This window comes from Acomys minous, assembly GCF_964271855.1.
Source record: "Acomys minous genome assembly, chromosome: 15".
In the NCBI taxonomy this organism is placed as follows: Eukaryota; Metazoa; Chordata; class Mammalia; order Rodentia; family Muridae; genus Acomys; species Acomys minous.
Genome location: NC_140497.1, coordinates 81,783,352 through 81,800,628, shown reverse-complemented (window position 1 = coordinate 81,800,628; position 17,277 = coordinate 81,783,352). Strand labels below are relative to the sequence as shown.

Genomic DNA, 17,277 nt, shown 5'->3' with positions numbered 1-17,277 from the left:
ACAACATGGTAGCTCACAACCATCTGTAATGTGATCTGATGCCCTCTTCGGGCCCGCAGGTGTGCATGCAGGTAGAGTACTGTATGCATAATAGATAAATAAATCTTTTTTTTTTTTAAAGTCTCCTCTATGTCCTCACTCAGCCACTAGCCCCTCTGAATGAATTTATCCCCTGACCTTTTAAAAAGATTTGTTTTTATTGTTTTTTTAATTGTGCTCCTGCCAAACAGGTACAGATGCCCAAAGAAGCACGGGATCCCTTAGAGCTGGAATTATAGGCAAGTATTTATTGTAATAGTTTTAGGGAACTGGTCCTTTGCCAAAGCAGGCGCACACTTCAGTACTGAGCTGTCTCTCCAGCCCCAATTCCCTGACTTGTAGAATAATCATATGCTTGGTCTGAAGTTTTTACTTCTTTTTTTTCCTTGTCTTTCTTTGTTATTCTTTGAAACAGGGCCTTGTAATAGAGCACTGGCTGCCCTTGAACTTATAGAAAATCTCCTGCCTCTGATTCCTAAGTGCTAGGGGTTTTGTTTTGGTTTTTTGTTGCTGTTGTTGTTGTTTTGCTTTTCTCTTCGAGACAGGGTTTCTCTGTGTAGTCTTGACTGTCCTGGACTCGCTTTGTAGACCAGGTTGGCCTCAAGTGCTAGATTTTTTAAGTGGGCGTTACCACCCCCAGCAAGGTTTAGAGCTCTATGCTATCTGAACGAGGCTCACACAATGTCTGCTCTTTAGTTTTTGCTTTTGTTCTGCACCATGATTCATCCGCCATTATCAGTTACAGAATTTACTCATTTTCCCTTGCTCTATGATACTCTTAGGTGTGGCGAAGCCACCCAGGTCTTGTTCTGCCATCAGTGGACACCTGGATTACTTGGAGTTATCAGTTGCAGTGTTGTGGGCGTGTCTTGTGTGCAGTGTTGTGGGCGTGTCTTGTGGATGTCTACACAGCAGGAGAAATGCTGGATCAGACGAGACTAGATAATCATGCTAGGAGAACAGGGACTGGAGGTATGACTCCACAAGTGCCACCGCACATGCACAGTCTTTGCTGCCAACTTATCACGGAGGAAGGGGGAGCAGGGGGGGAGAGCCCAGCCAAGTTGTAGATTCAAGAACCAAGAGTCTAAGGCCAGCCTAGGCTACAGCACACACGGTTAGCTCACGGCCCACTCTGTACAATAAATAATTAAAAGAAAGCTAGGTATGTGGCTCAGCGATAGAGCATAGGCCTTGCATTCTCAGGCTCTAGGTTCTGACCCTAAGGTCTAGGGGCTGGTAATGACACCTGCCATGTAAGATCTGGAGTTCCATCCCCCAGATAAAGACAGAAGGAGGGAACATGGCTGTCCTCTGATCGCCGTATGAGGTGAGCACTATGGCACCCGCACACAATAATAATAAATAAACGTGTGTTTTACATTTATTCCAATAAAATCGTGCCTGCTTCCCTACACAAGTGAATCTTCCCACATTCCGGCCAGGAGGAGAGTTCAGAGGGCCCTGTATCTTTGCTAGGCAGCATTTATCTAGAATGCTCCCATTTCACAGAAGGCAACTGAAACTTAAAGACGTTAAGTTATGTACAGCCTCGTAGTCCTCGCCAGAAGCCAGAACTGCCACCTCTCTTCCACCCCCCCATCCCCACCTCTGCATCCTGTCCCCATCATGCCCTACCAGCCTGACTGGGGGGGGGGGGGGGGGGGGCGGGGCGGGGGAGACAGACAGGGTCACGTGGACCGAGGTTCTGAGAAGGAAGCTAGCTAGGCACAGTGCAAGACTGGCTGCTGGTTCTGGGACTGGCCAGGGAGGAAACCAAGGTAAGAGAGGGTGTATGTACGTGTGGCACCCTCAAAGTGTGTTCCCTGGAGACAAAGCTAAGAGACCGGGCAAGATGAAGACAGAATGTGGGCAGACAACGGCCAGAACTGTCACCTTCTGGTCTCGCAGCAGAGACTCCGCCATGGACCCGGACCCACCGATGCAGAGTGAAACTTCCCAAACGCAGCCACCCTCTCCGCTGACATCCTACCGCTGGCACACTGGAGGTGGAGGGGAGAAGACTGCTGGAGGGTTCCGCTGGAGCCGCTTCGCAGCCTGGGGAAGGACCCTGAGCCATCAGGAGCCCATGGTGAGCAGCCAACCACCTGCTAGATCACTGTTTCGTCGGGTCCTCTCTGCACCCCCTAAGGAGTCACGGCCCAATCGCCTCCGGCTTTCCAAGACCCTGTGGAAGAGGCACAAGAATGTGGCACCGCTGGAGCTCAAGCCAGATGCCAAGGCCCCAGGTACATTCTCTCCGCCCCACCCCCCACCCCGCACCCCAACCCAGCCTGGGTTAGCCTAGGTGGCGGGATGCCTGGGTGTTTGTCTGTCAATCAAGCAACAGTCCTCTAGACACAGGAAGTTGTGGGGAGTGCGAAAGCCCAGCAGGAAGCGGCTGGGGCCCCCAGCAACCCTCTTCTCTCTTTCTGCCTAAACTGATGTGAGGGAGACTCATTGGACCTGTAGGCAAGCTGGGATTTAGCCTGAGAAAGGAGCATTGAGTGGACGCGCCTTAGTGCTGTGTGGGTGTCTAATGGTTCTTGGCCCTGACGGTTGTCTCTGGAATCCAGTAGACCAAGCCCATTGACTGGATGTGCGTTTCAGCGGTCTTCCATATAGCCTATGCCTTACTTTGTTTCCTTTAGTGTGAAATCCCCCATGTATGCCTTGAAGAGCACACTCACTCATTCAAGCTGATGGTTATTCATTCAGAGTCTCTCTGTGTCTCTCTCTGTCTCTGTGCGTGTATGTACGAGCCAGTGCGTCTGTCTGTCTGTCTGTCTGTCTGTCTGTCTGAGTCTGTGTGTGTGTGTGTGTGTCTCTGTATGTATGTGCCTGTCTGATTGTGAACACATCTCATTTCTCTTATCACAACAGATGTGTTGAGGTCAGTGGACAACCTGCATGCATTTATTCATTTATTTATTTATTTATTTATTTATTTATTTATTTATTTTGGGAAGGAGGTAAGCAAGCCATGGTTCCAGTGAGGAGGTCAAATGGCAACTTTCAGGAGTCAGTTCTCTTCTTCCATCACGTGGGTCCCAGAGATCAAACTCAGGTGGTTAGCCTTGGTGGCAAGCACCTTTACTTTCTGAGCCATCTTGCTGGCCCAAGCAGAAGTGGTTTTTTTTTTTTTCTGTTTTTGTTTTTGGTTTTTTTTTTTGGGGGGGGGTTGTTTGTTTGTTTGTTTTGAGCATTTAATTGATTCTAGTCCCTGACTGAGGCACTAAGGACAGCTGTGAGCAGAGCGGATGACATTCCCTACCCTGTGGAGTTCACAGCGTAGAGGATGGAGGAGAAGTTACAGACAGAAAAAAAAAAAAAAGAAGCAAATGTGAAGGTGACAGATGGGAGAATAGCGGAGAACAGCGTAGACAATGAAGATTAGACACCGGAATGTAGTGCCAGCCCAGGGCTCAGCATACACTAAGGCCTTAGGGCTGCAGATGTGGCTTGGTGGTGCAGCACTTGTTTAACATGAGCGGCTGTGGGATTGTGGGTTTTATACCTATCACCAAGAAAGAAAGAAAAAAGTCGTGTGCGTTGCCCCTAGTGGTAAAGCAGGCTAGAAAGTAAACTGAGAAGATTTGAGTCAGCCTTTGTTTCCTGGACGATTTCCTAGCAACTCTGCCATCCATTTCAGAGCTAGGAGTAGTAACGCGCACCTAAAAGCCAAGCACCTGGCAGGCGGAGGCAGGAGGACAATCTCCCTTGATTTCTGGGCAGCATAGACTATAGAACAAGACTTTCTTGTTTTGGCAAAAGTCATTTGCCAGACAAATGGGGGTCTGGCAAGGTGACTAGCGAGTAAAAGCGCCTGGTGGTCAGCCCCACGTGGTAGGAGGAGAGAGAACACATTCCTGAAAATTGTTCTTGGCAATCACAGTAACAGTGCTGTATATTCCCACTTCCCACATAAATAAGGAAATTCGGCTTGTCCTCTGGCCTTCATTAATGCCATGGCAAGTGTGTGTCAAACACAAACTAAATAAGTGTCAAAAAAAAAAAAAGGTGGTTTCCTAGTGTATTGGTTTTTTTTTCCTAAGACAAAATCTTGCTATGTAGACCTAGCTGGCCTCAGACTCACAGATCTGCCTGTTTCTGCCTCCCGTTTGCTAAAATTAAAGGTGTATACTATACCATCATGCCCAACTATCTCTTTTTGTCCGCTTTTAGGGACTCACACACGAAAGGCAAGTGCTCTACTATTGGGCTAAGCTCCCTGCCCTGCAGAATCATTCTCTGGGGCCCTACAGAGTGCCAGAGGTTGCCTACCATATGGTTCCAGGCAGCTTTTTCTACCAAGTAAAGCTGCTCCTTCCTAGCTCAACATCTCCTGTGACTCACTGCTACTCCCATGATGGGGTTGGGTGTCACCCACTGGTGGAGGGTAAGGCTTCCTGAAGCCAATCCCCAGCACCACAAACAGTAAACCCGAGTCCCCAGCTGGCTGCCGACACCTTCCCTCCAAGCCTTGCTCGCCTTTTCCTTTATTGGCCTGGGCTTTGCCATCTTCCAGCCTGTGTCAGACTCTCCAGACACTTTCCCTTCCATCTTGGCAGGGTGAAATTCAGTTCAGAACCTAGTACAAATGCACTGTTTGTGGGGGGTGGAGAGTCGTGTCCTCTCTGACCCACTCCCCACCAGCACCACCTCCCCAAGAAAGAAAACTCCCATATACTTACAAATTTTTCAATACCTTTCTACCTTAGATAAGTTAGTGTGTATGTGCACACGCACGTGTGTGTGTGTGTGTGTGTGTGTGTGTGTGTGTGTGTGTGTGTGTAGCATGTGGAAGTTAGAAGATAGTTCTGTAGAATCAGTTCTCTCCTTCCGCTTTTATGTGTGTTCACATCAGGCTTGCATGGTTGGCACCTTTACCTATTAAACCACCTTGCTGGCCCCAGATTAGTTATTTATCTACAAGGTCAAGGTTCCTTCTCTCTCTCTCTCTCTCTCTCTCCTTCTTTCCTTCCCTCCCTTTCTCTTTCCTCCTCTCCTTCCCTCCTCTGCCTTTGGAATGAGGTCTCAAATCAGTAGCCCAAACTGGTCTGAAACTCATCCTCTTCCTAGCTCAATATTTTGGGTTAGAAGCCTGACTTAACCACTCACGAGCTGTGTGATTCTAGGTCAGACACTCAGTCTTCCAGGGCCTCAGTTCTAATGTTCTTTAAATAACTTTTGAATGACTGAGTGAGAGAAGGCACAATGAGTGATAAACATAATACTGGACACAGAGCTGGGCGGTGGTGGCGCACGCCTTTAATCCCAGCACTCAGGAGGCAGAGGCAGGCGGATCTCTGTGAGTTCGAGGCCAGCCTCATCTACAGAGTGAGTCCAGGACAGCCAAGGCTACACAGAGAAACCCTGTCTCGAAAAATCAAAAAAAAAATTAAATTAAAAAAAAAATAGTGGGCACAGAGACAGAAGGCTGTGTCCACTTCTGGGGTTAATGAGAACAAATCCCAGAGAGATAGCGATTTACACAATGATAGCAAAGCCTAACAGGGCTGCTGAAGCATGCCCCTTTGCTACATGAAGAAAGATGTCAGAGGGGAGATTCTGAAACCAACACCTGCCCCCCCCCTTTCCCAGAGCCAGAGCTGGAGTTGGAAGCAGCCCCAGAACTACCTGTTGCACAGATCCCTGAGGCCCCCACCCCTGACATGCCTGTTTGGGACATTGGGGGCTTCACCCTGCTGGAAGGAAGGCTGGTGGTGCTCGGTGAGGAGGAGGTAAGAATGAGCAAGGGAGGGAAGGGAACAGGACAGAGGCAGTGGCAGAGGGGTAAACACCGGAAATACATGTGCCTCTTCGTGTGTCCCCCCCCCCTTTTCTGACTGCCCACTTCTATGGGAGGACAGGGTCCTCGCCAAATCCGGCTCGGAAGCGCCAGCTCAGAGAGCAGTATGCAAGCAGCCCTGGGGAACCTCCGGGATCCAGGTAAATTTGGAAGGTTGGGGAGGCTGGAGGATTGGGGAGCCTTTCAGTGTGGTTCATAATTCACCATACTTCCTGCCCTTAACGTCCTACGTCTGACCACCCACAGATCGGACCCCTGGAAAAACTGAGCCGGAAGCTACTGCTTCCAACCAAGTCCACAATGTTCGGGTAAGGCAGCCAGTGTGACAGGGTGGGGGTGCTGCAGCAGGGATGAGCAAGGTCTCCCAGACCTGGACCTCATCCATGCTCTACTATCTAACTATATCTGCAGACCTTAGCTAATAACACTCACAGACACACACACACACATACACACACCCCACAACAACGATGATGACGACTATTTTAAATTTTGTGATCTTCCTATCTCCGCCTCCTACGTAGCTGGAATTACAGTCCTGGGCCCAGAAGGGCCAGGGAAAAGGGGATCATGGTTAGGTCACTGGCCAGCTCCCGGCCTCTGTGTCTATTGATAGAGCTAATGAGAAATTCCTCTCCGTTTTTGTTTGACATATATGTTTCACTTTGGTTGTGTGTGTGTGTGTGTGTGTGTGTGTGTGTGTGTGTGTGTGTGTGTGTTTGCCTTGGTTTTGGGGGTTTTTTTGTTTGTTTGTTTTCCTTTTGCTTTTGACAGGGTCTCTCTGTGTAGCTGGCTGTCCAGGAACTCACTGTGTAGACTAGGCTGGCCTTGACCTCACAAGGCTCCAACTGCCTCTGCCTTCGGAGTGCTGGGATCCAAAATGTGCACTACCACACCTGGCACAGGCTTTAACAGAGTCTCATACTGTAGCCCAGAATGTCCTGCAAGTTGGTAATGTAGCTCATGCTGGCTTCTAATTCTCGGCAATTCTCCTGCAACAGCATCCGAGTGCTGGGATTGTAGAAGTGAGCCCACACCCTGTTGCCTCTCTGTTTCACAAAGGGTCTGTAGAAATTTCAGAAAGGTGAGTGAGCTTGAGAGATGCAAGCTGCCAGGGTTGAGGAGGTGAGGCAAGTTAGCATGAACCCGAGTTTGGATCCACAGGACGCATGCAAATGCTAAGCTGAGTGGCAGCCTGCCTCTAATCTGGCACTTGGAAGGGAGGCAAAGAGAAGGAATTCCCAGAACAAACCAGCGGCTGCCAAATCAGTGAGTTCTGGGTTCAATTGAGAGCCCCTGCCTCCTGGTGGAGAGCGCCTAAAGAAGAGTCTTGATGTCTGTGCCTCAGGACTCCACCTGCACCTGTGCACACCTGCTCACTCACACACATAGACATCACACCCAGGGGCACGTGAGAAAGCATTGTAAAAGTCAGAAATGAAAGCCTGTCTGCTTTGCTGAATTCGAAAAGTATAATGTTTCTTTTTTTTTTCTCCTTTATTAATTTATTCTTGTTACATCTCAATGGTTATCCCATCCCTTGTATCCTCCCATTCTTCCCTCCCTCCCATTTTCCCCTTATTCCCCTCCCCTATGACTGTTCCTGAGGGGGATTACCTCCTCCTGTATATGTTCATAGGTATCAAGTCTCTTCTTGGTAACCTGCTGTCCTTCCTCTGAGTGCCACCAGGTCTCCCCCTCCAGGGGACATGGTCAAAGGTGAGGCACCAGAGTATGTGAGAAAGTAATATCAAAAAAAAAAAAAAAGTAACAGAAAGAAAAGGAATTTTTCACATGCTTTCCTTGACACTCTGGGCTTTTCCAGCAGCTTCTACTCCTTCTACCGTGTAGACCCTTGCTGACCTCTGTTTCTGAAGGTGCTGGGTTTCTTGGATACTAAGTCAAAACTCGTGACGAAGGAAGGAAGGAAAAGAAGAAGGGAGGGACGGAGAGGGGGAAGAAGATAGGAAGGGAAAGATGGAGGGAAAGAAATACAAGCTGTTGGGCAGGGGGAGATAAAGAGCATTTGCCCCAGTATTGCCAAACATGGATATAAATGTCATCTGCGGGTTACAGATATTAATACAGCCTGGACTTGGGTTTGAGCCACCAAGATCTCAAGGACAGAGGTCAGTGGGGACAGAGCTGAGGGTTCTTCCTGGCTCACATACCTCTCTGCCCACTTAGGGGTTACTCAAGAGGCTGAAGGAGAAGAAAAGGGCCAGGTCAGAGCTGGGAGCCCACTCCACTCGAGATGGGTAAGAGTCTCAGGGAAGTTGGAGGGCTTGGGGCTCAACCTTGCTTCAGTCAGCCCCCGCGTGGGTTCCTTACCCTCACTGTCACCAGGTGCCTCCCTTGTTCTCACTGTTCTGCTCCATGCTGGGTGAACTTGGGACCACAAAGACCCCAGCCAACTTGGTGGGGTCTCTAATGGGATAGAAGCTAACAGAACACTGTGGTCCTGGAAGCTCCAAAGAATGCATGAAAATTAAGCCATTAGGGCTGGGGAAAAGGAGACAGCAATTCAAACGCTAAGATACCAAAAGGGGGCAGCACTTAGGGTGACTAGTGGTTAGAAAGCTTAGTTCTGAGTGAGCGAGGAATGACGCCAAGCTCCTCTTTTCCTGGTGCCAGACCCCCCAGTGCTCTGGGTTCCAGAGAATCACTGCCCACACTCTCCGAGCTTGACCTGGGCGCTGAGAGGAATGTGCAAGTCTGGCCGCTGCATCCTAGCCTCCTGGGAGAGCCATACTGCTTCCAGGTAAACGACGATCCTACCTTAGCCTCTACTAAACCCCTGGCTCCATCTTAGCCTCTAGTAAACCTTTGAATGCCTCTCCCAATAGGTAACCTGGGCAGGCGGGAGCCGATGTTTCTCTTGCCGCTCGAGCGCTGAGAGAGACCGTTGGATTGAGGACCTTCGTCGGCAGTTTCAGCCGAACCAGGTCATTGAGGGTGAGGGGACCGACACAGAAAGGCCTTCCACAAGCCAGGCCCTGCCCGTTCCACGCCACCCAAACAGTTTGCTCCCAAATCTCCTGTACAACACACCGGCTTAGTCCACATCTATCCAACCTATTCACTGGCCCCATAAATGGACTACTAGCCCCAGTAGTCCAGGGCTATTCTGTATCCTAAACCCCGATTTGTGCGATATTCCCCAAAGCTAGATGTGTTCTGGTTAGTGGCTTCCAGATATTGTGGCCCCAGCCTCTTCCCTCACTGGGGCGTGCAATAGCCCCGCGGGCAGGGCTCCGGGATCGAGGTGCGCACCAAGGAGCCACAGTGCGCGTCTTGGAGCGCAGACATCTCCAAATCATCCCTCCCACCCTACTCCTACACTTAGGACAACCTGGAACGGCAAGAGACCTGGCTGACAGTGTGGGTGCATGAGGCCAAGGGGCTGCCCCGAGCAGCTGCACCCGGAGTGCGAGCGGAGCTGTGGCTGGACGGTGCTCTACTGGCGCGCACTGCGCCCCGGACTGGCCCAGGCCAACTCTTTTGGGCGGAGCGCTTCCACTTCGAGGCGCTGCCACTGGCCCGTCGCCTGTCGCTGAGGCTACGCGGAGCAGGCCCTGCCGGGGCAGCCGTGGGCAGGGTGGCGCTGGATCTGGAGACGGTGAGCATCCCCCGCGCACCTGCCACGGGCCTGGAGCGCTGGTTCCCGGTGCTTGGGGCGCCAGCGGGTGCAGTGCTACGGGCGCGGATCAGGGTGCGACGTCTGCGCGTGCTGCCGTCGGAGCGCTACAAGGAGCTGGCTGAGTTCCTCACCTTCCACTACTCGCGCCTGTGCGGGGCGCTGGAGCCCACACTATCTGCTCAGGCCAAGGAGGAGCTGGCTGCAGCCATGGTGCGAGTACTGCGAGCCACCGGCCGGGCGCAGGTGAGGAGCGGTGACTGCACAGACAAGGTGGCCCGAAGCGGACAGATAACGCTTTCTAAGTTGTGCTGGAGAGGAAGGACCCGGGCTATGTCCAGCGGGGCGGGGCCTATACTTTACCAATGAGGGACGAGTCCAGAACTTCAGCTGTTAGGGGCCCGGCCTTCACTTGAACTGTGAGAGTCAGACCCTGAACTTCGTCTGGGATTCTGAACTTCAGCAAGAGGGGAGGGGGTGGAGGTGAGGCGAGCCTCGTCGCTACTGTCCTTTTCTGCTGTAAGAGGCGGCGGGAGCGGAGGGAGGGGAGGGACTTGTGGCCTCAGAGAAAAGCTGAAGGCTGTTGCCTGACTATCAGCGAAAAGGGACAAGGCCTGTGCCTGGGTATGAAAGATGAGCTAGGATTTCCAAGTTCATTCCGTGTGATCTCTGTCCTCCACAGGCACTGGTGACAGACCTAGGCACCGCAGAGTTGGCGCGCTGTGGGGGCCATGAAGCACTGCTATTCCGAGAAAACACCTTAGCCACAAAGGCTATTGATGAGTACATGAAACTGGTGGCACAAGAGTACCTCCAGGAGACTCTAGGTAAGCAGGGAAATGGATTGGTGCCAGAGGTGCAGGAAGCCCCGAGTCACCTGCCTTCTGGAGTGAATGGTCTTTTAGGATGCTACGATTTTGGGAGTGGGTGAAGTGGAGTTGCTATTTTCCCCAAAGTGTTAGGTGCTTCCAGAATAAGTTGGAGATAGGGTATGTCTTTTGGGGAACGGGGTGGGGGCAGCTTTTTTTTTTTTTTTTTTTTTTTTTTTTTGGTTTTTCAAGACAAGGTCTCTCTGTGTTAGCCCTGGCTGTCCTGGACTCACTTTGTAGACCAGGCTGGCCTTGAACTCACAGCAATCCACCTGCCTCTGCCTTCCAAGTGCTGAAAATAAAGGCATGTGCCACCATGCCCAGTGGGGGCAGCTTTTCGAGACAGGGTTTTTCTTGTAGTCCTGGCTGTCCTGGACTTGCTTTGTAGACCAGGCTAGTCTCTAACTCACAGAGATATCTGCCTGCCTCTGCCTCTGCCTCTGCCTCTGCCTCTGCCTCCTGAGTGCTGGGATTAAAGGCATGGGCCACCACACCCAGCGAGATAGGGTTGGTCTTAGTTGGGATTTTTATTTCTGCAACAAAATACCATGACCAAAAAAGCAAGTTGAGGAGGAAAGGCCTTCTTCAGCTTCTACTTCCACATTGCTGTTCATTATGGAAGGAAGTCAGGAATTCAAACAGGGCAGGATCCTGGAGGCAGGAGCTGATGCAGAAGCCATGGAGGAGCGCTGCTTACTGGCTTGCTCATCATGGCTTGCTCAGCCTGCTTTCCTAAAGAACCCAGGACCATCATCCCAGGGGTGACACCACCCACAATGGGCTAGGCCCTCCTTTATTGATCACTAATTAAGAAAATGCCTTACAGCTGGATCTCATGGAGGCATTCCTCAGTTGAGGCTCCTTCCTCTCTGATGACTCTAGCTTATGTCAAGTCCACACACTAAACCAGCCAGTTACAGGCTTGGAGGCTGGGTGTGGGGTGTTTGGGTTCATGACTTTAGACAGTCTATACTGGTCTGCAGGGCAGGTTGTGCGGTGTCTCTGCGCCTCCACTGAAGACTGTGAAGTGGACCCCAGCAAGTGCCCGACACCAGAGCTGCCAAAACACCAAGCGAGACTCCGAAGCAGCTGTGAGGAGGTTTTTGAAAACATCATCCACTCTTACAGGTGAGAATCAGAGATCCAACTTCCAGGTCCAGCCCTGCCTCTCTCGGCCACTAATCCATCCCGACTAGCCAAACAAAATACGGGGCGCTCAGATTTGATTTACTATTTGAGATATGCCTGTGTCAAAGTCAAATTTAACTAACTGTCCTGGTTGTTTTTGCTATATCTGGCTACCTACACTCACACCGTGCCGCCTGACCCCTAGCAGCCTAAGATACACTGCCTTTGCCTTCAGCCACAATTGATTCCATACCACCTAACTTTGCTCAACATAAGATTTTTTTTAAAGATTTATTTGTTAAGTATACAGTGTTCTGCCTGCACACCAGAAGAGGATACCAGATCTCATTACAGATGGTTGTGAGCCACTGTGTAGTTGCCGGGAATTAAACTCAGGACCATTGGAAGAGCAGCCAGTGCTCTTAACCTCTGAGCCATCTCTCCAGCCCTCAACATAAGATTTTAATTCCAGATGATGCATATTCCTAGTCCCATGATCCTTGACCTTAAGAGACCCTGTAGCCCAAATCTCATGGAATTGATTATAGGAAACATGAGCATCCAACCCCTTGGCTTCTGACGCTAAGATCATTTGATTGCTTAAGCCTGTAACTTATGGTCCTAGGTAACACTGTAACCCTAACCCCATCTTAAGTCATATGACACTCAGGCACCTCACTTTCATGTACAATTATAACTAGACCTGAACTCATGACCCCTGTTCCCACCTGATCTTCTCTGCCCAAATCTAAAAGTACAGGCTCTGGAAGTTGCCACAATTATGCTATAAGTTCTTAGCCTCTAAAACCTAAACCACTGCCCCCCCTCCAGATATCCCCAACCCCAAAACCCAAACCAACAGGTTCAATGAAAAGAAAGCACACACAGGCTTCATGAGTCGTAGATCACAGATAAAGCCATGTGATGCTTCCTATGCACCTGACCTCTGGATGTATGACCTTGAATGGCCACGCCCTTTTTGTCTCTAGCCCCTTCCTCTAACTATTGCTTCTTCTGCCCCAGCTGTTTCCCAGCAGAGCTGGGCACCGTCTTCTCAAGTTGGCGTGAAGCATGCAAAGCACGTGGCTCTGAGGCACTGGGCCCCCGGCTGGTGTGTGCTTCCCTCTTCCTCAGGCTCCTGTGCCCTGCCATCTTGGCACCCAGTCTCTTTGGCCTGGCACCAGAGCATCCAGCCCCCGGCCCAGCCCGAACCCTTACACTCATCGCCAAGGTCATCCAGAATCTCGCCAACTGTGCCCCGTATGTACTGGGAGGATGTGGGCCAGCGATGGGACCGGGGAGTAGGGGGTTGGCAGGTGTCTGTCGTCACTCAACCAATTTGGCCCTAACTCAGGTTTGGGGAGAAGGAAGCCTACATGGCCTTTATGAATAGCTTCCTGGAAGATCATGGACCAGCCATGCAACACTTCCTGGACCGGGTAGCTATGGTGGATGCAGATGCCACACCCAGTGGCTACCAGGGCAGTGGAGACCTGGGCCTCCAGTTGGCAGTTCTTCATCTCCAGCTCTGCACGATCTTTGCCGAACTTGACCAGGTGCGGCCTGAACCCACAACCCTGGATGCAGGGTAGAAAAGGCAAGAGAAACCGGTGCCGGAAAGTTCTCAGGGTGTCTTCCTTGCATGCCTTGACAGACAACCCAAGATAGCTTGGAGCCACTGCCCACCATACTGCGAGCCATTGAGGAGGGCCGGCCTGTCCCGGTGTCTGTACCAATGCGTCTTCCCCAGATCCCCACCCAGGTCCATTCTAGGTAACCTCAAGGCTGGCCTGGGTTCTCATGGGTGGCAGCAAGGGTTCATACGTTAAGATGAATGATGTCAGGGGCGAGATCATTTTGGAGGTCAGAGGCTGGGGATGGCATCATGTAAAGAGGGAGGCAAGGGGAGTGGCCCGCTGTGTGGTCAAAGGACAAACATTCACAGAGTCAGGAGTCTCAGATTGGGACGGAGTCAGGTCAGAAGTCAGGGAAGAGTCACCCCACCCCACCCCCCAGGTCAGAGAAAGTAGCTTTGTGGTAAAGATGAAGGGCGTGTGTCAGAGGTTGTGGATGGGGTCAAATCAGGGGTCAGATGGAGACAAGATGTTACAAAGGTCAGAGGAACAGAAGTCAAGCTCAGGGCTTAGGGTAAACAGGACTAGTTATGGCGTCACGGACTGTAATCAAAGTTATGGTCAAGGTCAGAAGTCAGCGCTAGAGAAAAAGATTAGATTGGGACGGTAGTCAGAAGTTAGGGAGAAGCGTGCCTCAAAGTCATGGGTCAAAGTGTGATCCTAAGAGAATTTTACTGATGTAAAAAGCGGGGTCATATCTGGCTCTAGTTTGGGGTGGAGTTATCTCTGGGGCCAGTTGAGGGCCTGACCTTCCACATCCCACCTCCAGCTTCCCTTCAGGGGAGAAACCCGGCTTCCTGGCACCTCGAGACCTCCCCAAGCACACTCCTCTTATTTCCAAGAGCCAATCTCTGCGCAGCTTTCAAGGGGCAGGAAGCTGGACCCCTAGGCGGCCGGAGGAGGAGCGGTCCCAGCGGCGGTCGCGGCCAGTGCAGCGCACACAGAGCGTCCCTGCCAGGCGGCCTGCCCGCCGCCGCCCTTCTGCGGGTCCCAGGCCGCAACTCCAAGGCTCTCTACGCACTGGTCCGGCGTCTGGCAGACGGCCCTGTACTGGGGCTTCCGCCTCGCTGCCTCGGAAGCCATCGGTGCCATGGCAGCGCCAGCTGAACCAGCCCGTGGACCGATACCAAGCTCTCGGAACACACCGACCAGTAGGCAAGGTGACGACTTGCGGCTCGCCAGGGCGTGGGGCAAGCCACGGATAGGAGTGGGACTAAGAAAGGACCTTAGGGCTCGTCTAACCAACTCTGACCCAACAGGATAGAAATATGGTAACATGAGGAAGGGACCTGAGGATCGGTCGGGTGACTGCTGCTGTCTTCCCACAGCTAGCAGAGATACAGTGCGAGGTGGCTGCGCTCCGCGAGGAACAGAAAGCTCTGTCCCGTTTGGTGGAGTCGCTGAGTACCCACATCCAGGCTTTGACGGAGCAGCAGGAGCAGCTGCGCTGTCAGCTGCAGGACTTGGACTCCAGATTGGGAGCTGGGTGAGCCCCCCGCCCCCCCCCCGCCCCCCCCCCGCTTTCACCATAGCTTGGATCCAAGCCTTTCCCCAGGGCGGACCAAATCTCACCCAGAAAGCCCCTCCCCACCTAAACCAGCCCGACCCCCAGGCCTTAACAGCTCTACCCACTAGATGAGCCACCCCCCCCAAGTTAATAGCCCAGGCCCTGGGAGCCTATCTCATACCTGTCTTTGACTGGTTCTTTGACTTAACACCCCTCAACCAGGCCCTCCTAACTCCATTGGGCCACCTGGGCTCTTCTCTCCCATTGGTCAGTCTCCCCCTTCAAATGCTGATTGATTAATCCTTTCATCTAGCTCCCCCCCCCCCCCGCCCCCTCTCTCTCCTCCTGTGAAGCAAGATTTAGCTATATAGTCCAGGCTAACCACACTAACCATAGACTCTCCATCCTCCTGCCTCAGCCCCCTCCCTCCCCATCCCGGAGTTACAGGGTTGCACCCCTACACTTGGTTAGTCTTTGCATCTTAGCTGGGCCAGGCTCTGAATCAGACCTACTTCAGACATACACCTTGTCCTCTAATCTGAACAAAACCCCAACTCCACTCCAAGCCCCGCCCACTGGGTTCTCTCCTGTCCACCCAAGATGGAAGGGACTCTCTCAGTTTCTGACCTGCCCCCCCCCTCTCTTGCCCCTGACCTTCACAGGCTCTCAGAGTTGGATTCTGAGGATGGTCTTCCAAGCAAGGGAAGCCACAGGCTGAAAAGTCTGGTGAGACCTTTGCCTGAGACTGGAGGGGAGTGGTGAGACTGTTTAGTGAACACCACACACACACACACACACACACACACACACACACACGACCCCCACCCCAACCTCAAACCCACTTCCATCCATTGCCTTCCCAGGAGCACCGGCTGGCTGAGATGGCACGTACTCAGGAGCAACTGAGGGATACCCTCCAAAGCCTACAGCTTTCTTCAAGGACACCAGAAGCCAGGAGCCAGCCCCTGCCTCTCAAAGCACCATGTGTCAATGGAGCTGAGCTGTCCGTGGGCACCTGAGAGTCGCATCCCACTCCGCGTGGTCTGGAAGCCAAGAAAACCACTACGGAGGGTTTTCTGACTGCCTCGGCCTTCATAGCCTTTAGTGGCGGGTGAAGTAGTAAGTGCTCATCACTGTGGTACTAAGAGGTTGCCCAGTAAGTTTCCATTCCACTAAGCCCATTGCATTCTCTGCCCCTACAAATAATTAATCCAGAAGCATACCCAGTTCCCCATTGAGCTCTCCCAAGTTTCTTCCCTAATTTGAAATCTTCTGAAGATGGAAATAACAGATTCTCACTCTTGGCGTGATCTAGGTCACTCTGGAGATCCCATTCTCTCATCTGCAAAATGTATCTAAAAATTCTCTACAGAGTGGACAACTCTTAGTCAAATGGTATTCAATAAAAAAAAAAAGTATTAATCAGTGTTATGGGAGTACTAGCTTTCCCAAGAAACACAGACCTCCCACTCACCTGTCCCACCTCATGCCCTGCCAATACCTCAAGCCCCGAGTGACAGAACCTTTCTAGACTCCAAGTCACATTCCAGGTACCTTATGGCAGGGAGGGCTGGAGTCTGGGAGGCAGATGAAGGAAGGGGTGTAGGTGAGAAAGCAATCGAGTTATATGGCTGGTTGAATAAATGGACAGGCATTTGAATAGGGTAGGGTGGATGAACCAATAGGCAGCTGACTAGGTTAGCTAATTCACTGAATGTTTGCTGTGGTTTAAGGCAGGCCACTAATCTTAATGGATAGGTCTGTTTAGAGAAAGCTGACTCATAATAGGAAATTTACTTAAACTAAATGAGTAATCAAATATACATACACGCACATATCTCACATTTATTGAGGTCTTTTGGGACTCCCAAAGGAGCCATGGGAAAATAATAGTAGATAGACATGAACTCCTGTCTTCTTCACTTGGAGAAGACAATGCAATTGATGGATGACTGTATGGATGGATGTTGTTGGTAGGATTGTTGAATTCCTTGATTGTGGATAAATGATACTTGGTTGGGGAAGCAATGGGCTGGTACATGGGATATGGGGTGGATAGGTTGATTGGATTTTTGAATAGATGAGTATAGATTGATGAGTGGCTGTTCAATTGAACATGTGGAAAAATGGGTGGACAAATAGTGATGGGTAGGAGAAAGCAACCAGCTTTGGATTTGTGTGTATGGACTAATTTGGAGGCTGTATCCTGAAGACTACATGGTGGAGAGCTTAGCATTCGGGACAAACATAAAGTAGTTCTAGAGTCTTGGAGATGTTGAAGTCCAATATAAACAATGAGGAAAGACCAGTGACCGTGTGGTTAGAAAAAAACTGGAAGCTAAGGACTAGAGTGGAGTCTTCAATGGTCTATGAATGACCCAAGGGAAACCGTCTATGCTTCCTTCCCACTCACCTTGTGTTATTAACAAATCTAGCATAGGAAGAACCAGTAGAGTGAAGGAGGACAAGATATTGTCATGGTAACAGAGCCCCTCCCTCGATGCTCAGGTCAGGTGGGCCCTTTAAGGGTGACCTGCTTGGCCACTCCCAATATGGCGGCGTGCCCGTTGGATTTCCACCCCCCCCTCGAGAGACACAAGGGGGGGCAGACCTCCTCATCATGGCGGCGCGGCGGGGCTGTCGCGCTGAGG

At 51.3% G+C, this 17,277-nt stretch overlaps 1 protein-coding gene across 1 annotated transcript; it reads left to right on the top strand.

Annotated features, from left to right (window-relative positions):
- The first annotated feature begins 1,826 nt into the window (after positions 1–1,826).
- RASAL3 (RAS protein activator like 3) lies at positions 1,827–16,035 on the top strand. Its single transcript, XM_084758727.1, has 17 exons — positions 1,827–2,288; positions 5,644–5,783; positions 5,913–5,991; positions 6,098–6,159; positions 8,039–8,109; positions 8,486–8,612; positions 8,698–8,796; positions 9,198–9,734; positions 10,171–10,315; positions 11,341–11,485; positions 12,509–12,745; positions 12,840–13,041; positions 13,140–13,258; positions 13,889–14,279; positions 14,448–14,605; positions 15,289–15,352; positions 15,490–16,035. The coding sequence occupies exons 1-17, from the start codon at positions 1,835–1,837 to the stop codon at positions 15,643–15,645; spliced, it is 3,186 nt and encodes a 1,061-aa protein (XP_084614853.1). The 5' UTR covers positions 1,827–1,834; the 3' UTR covers positions 15,646–16,035.
- Positions 16,036–17,277: the final 1,242 nt, after the last annotated feature.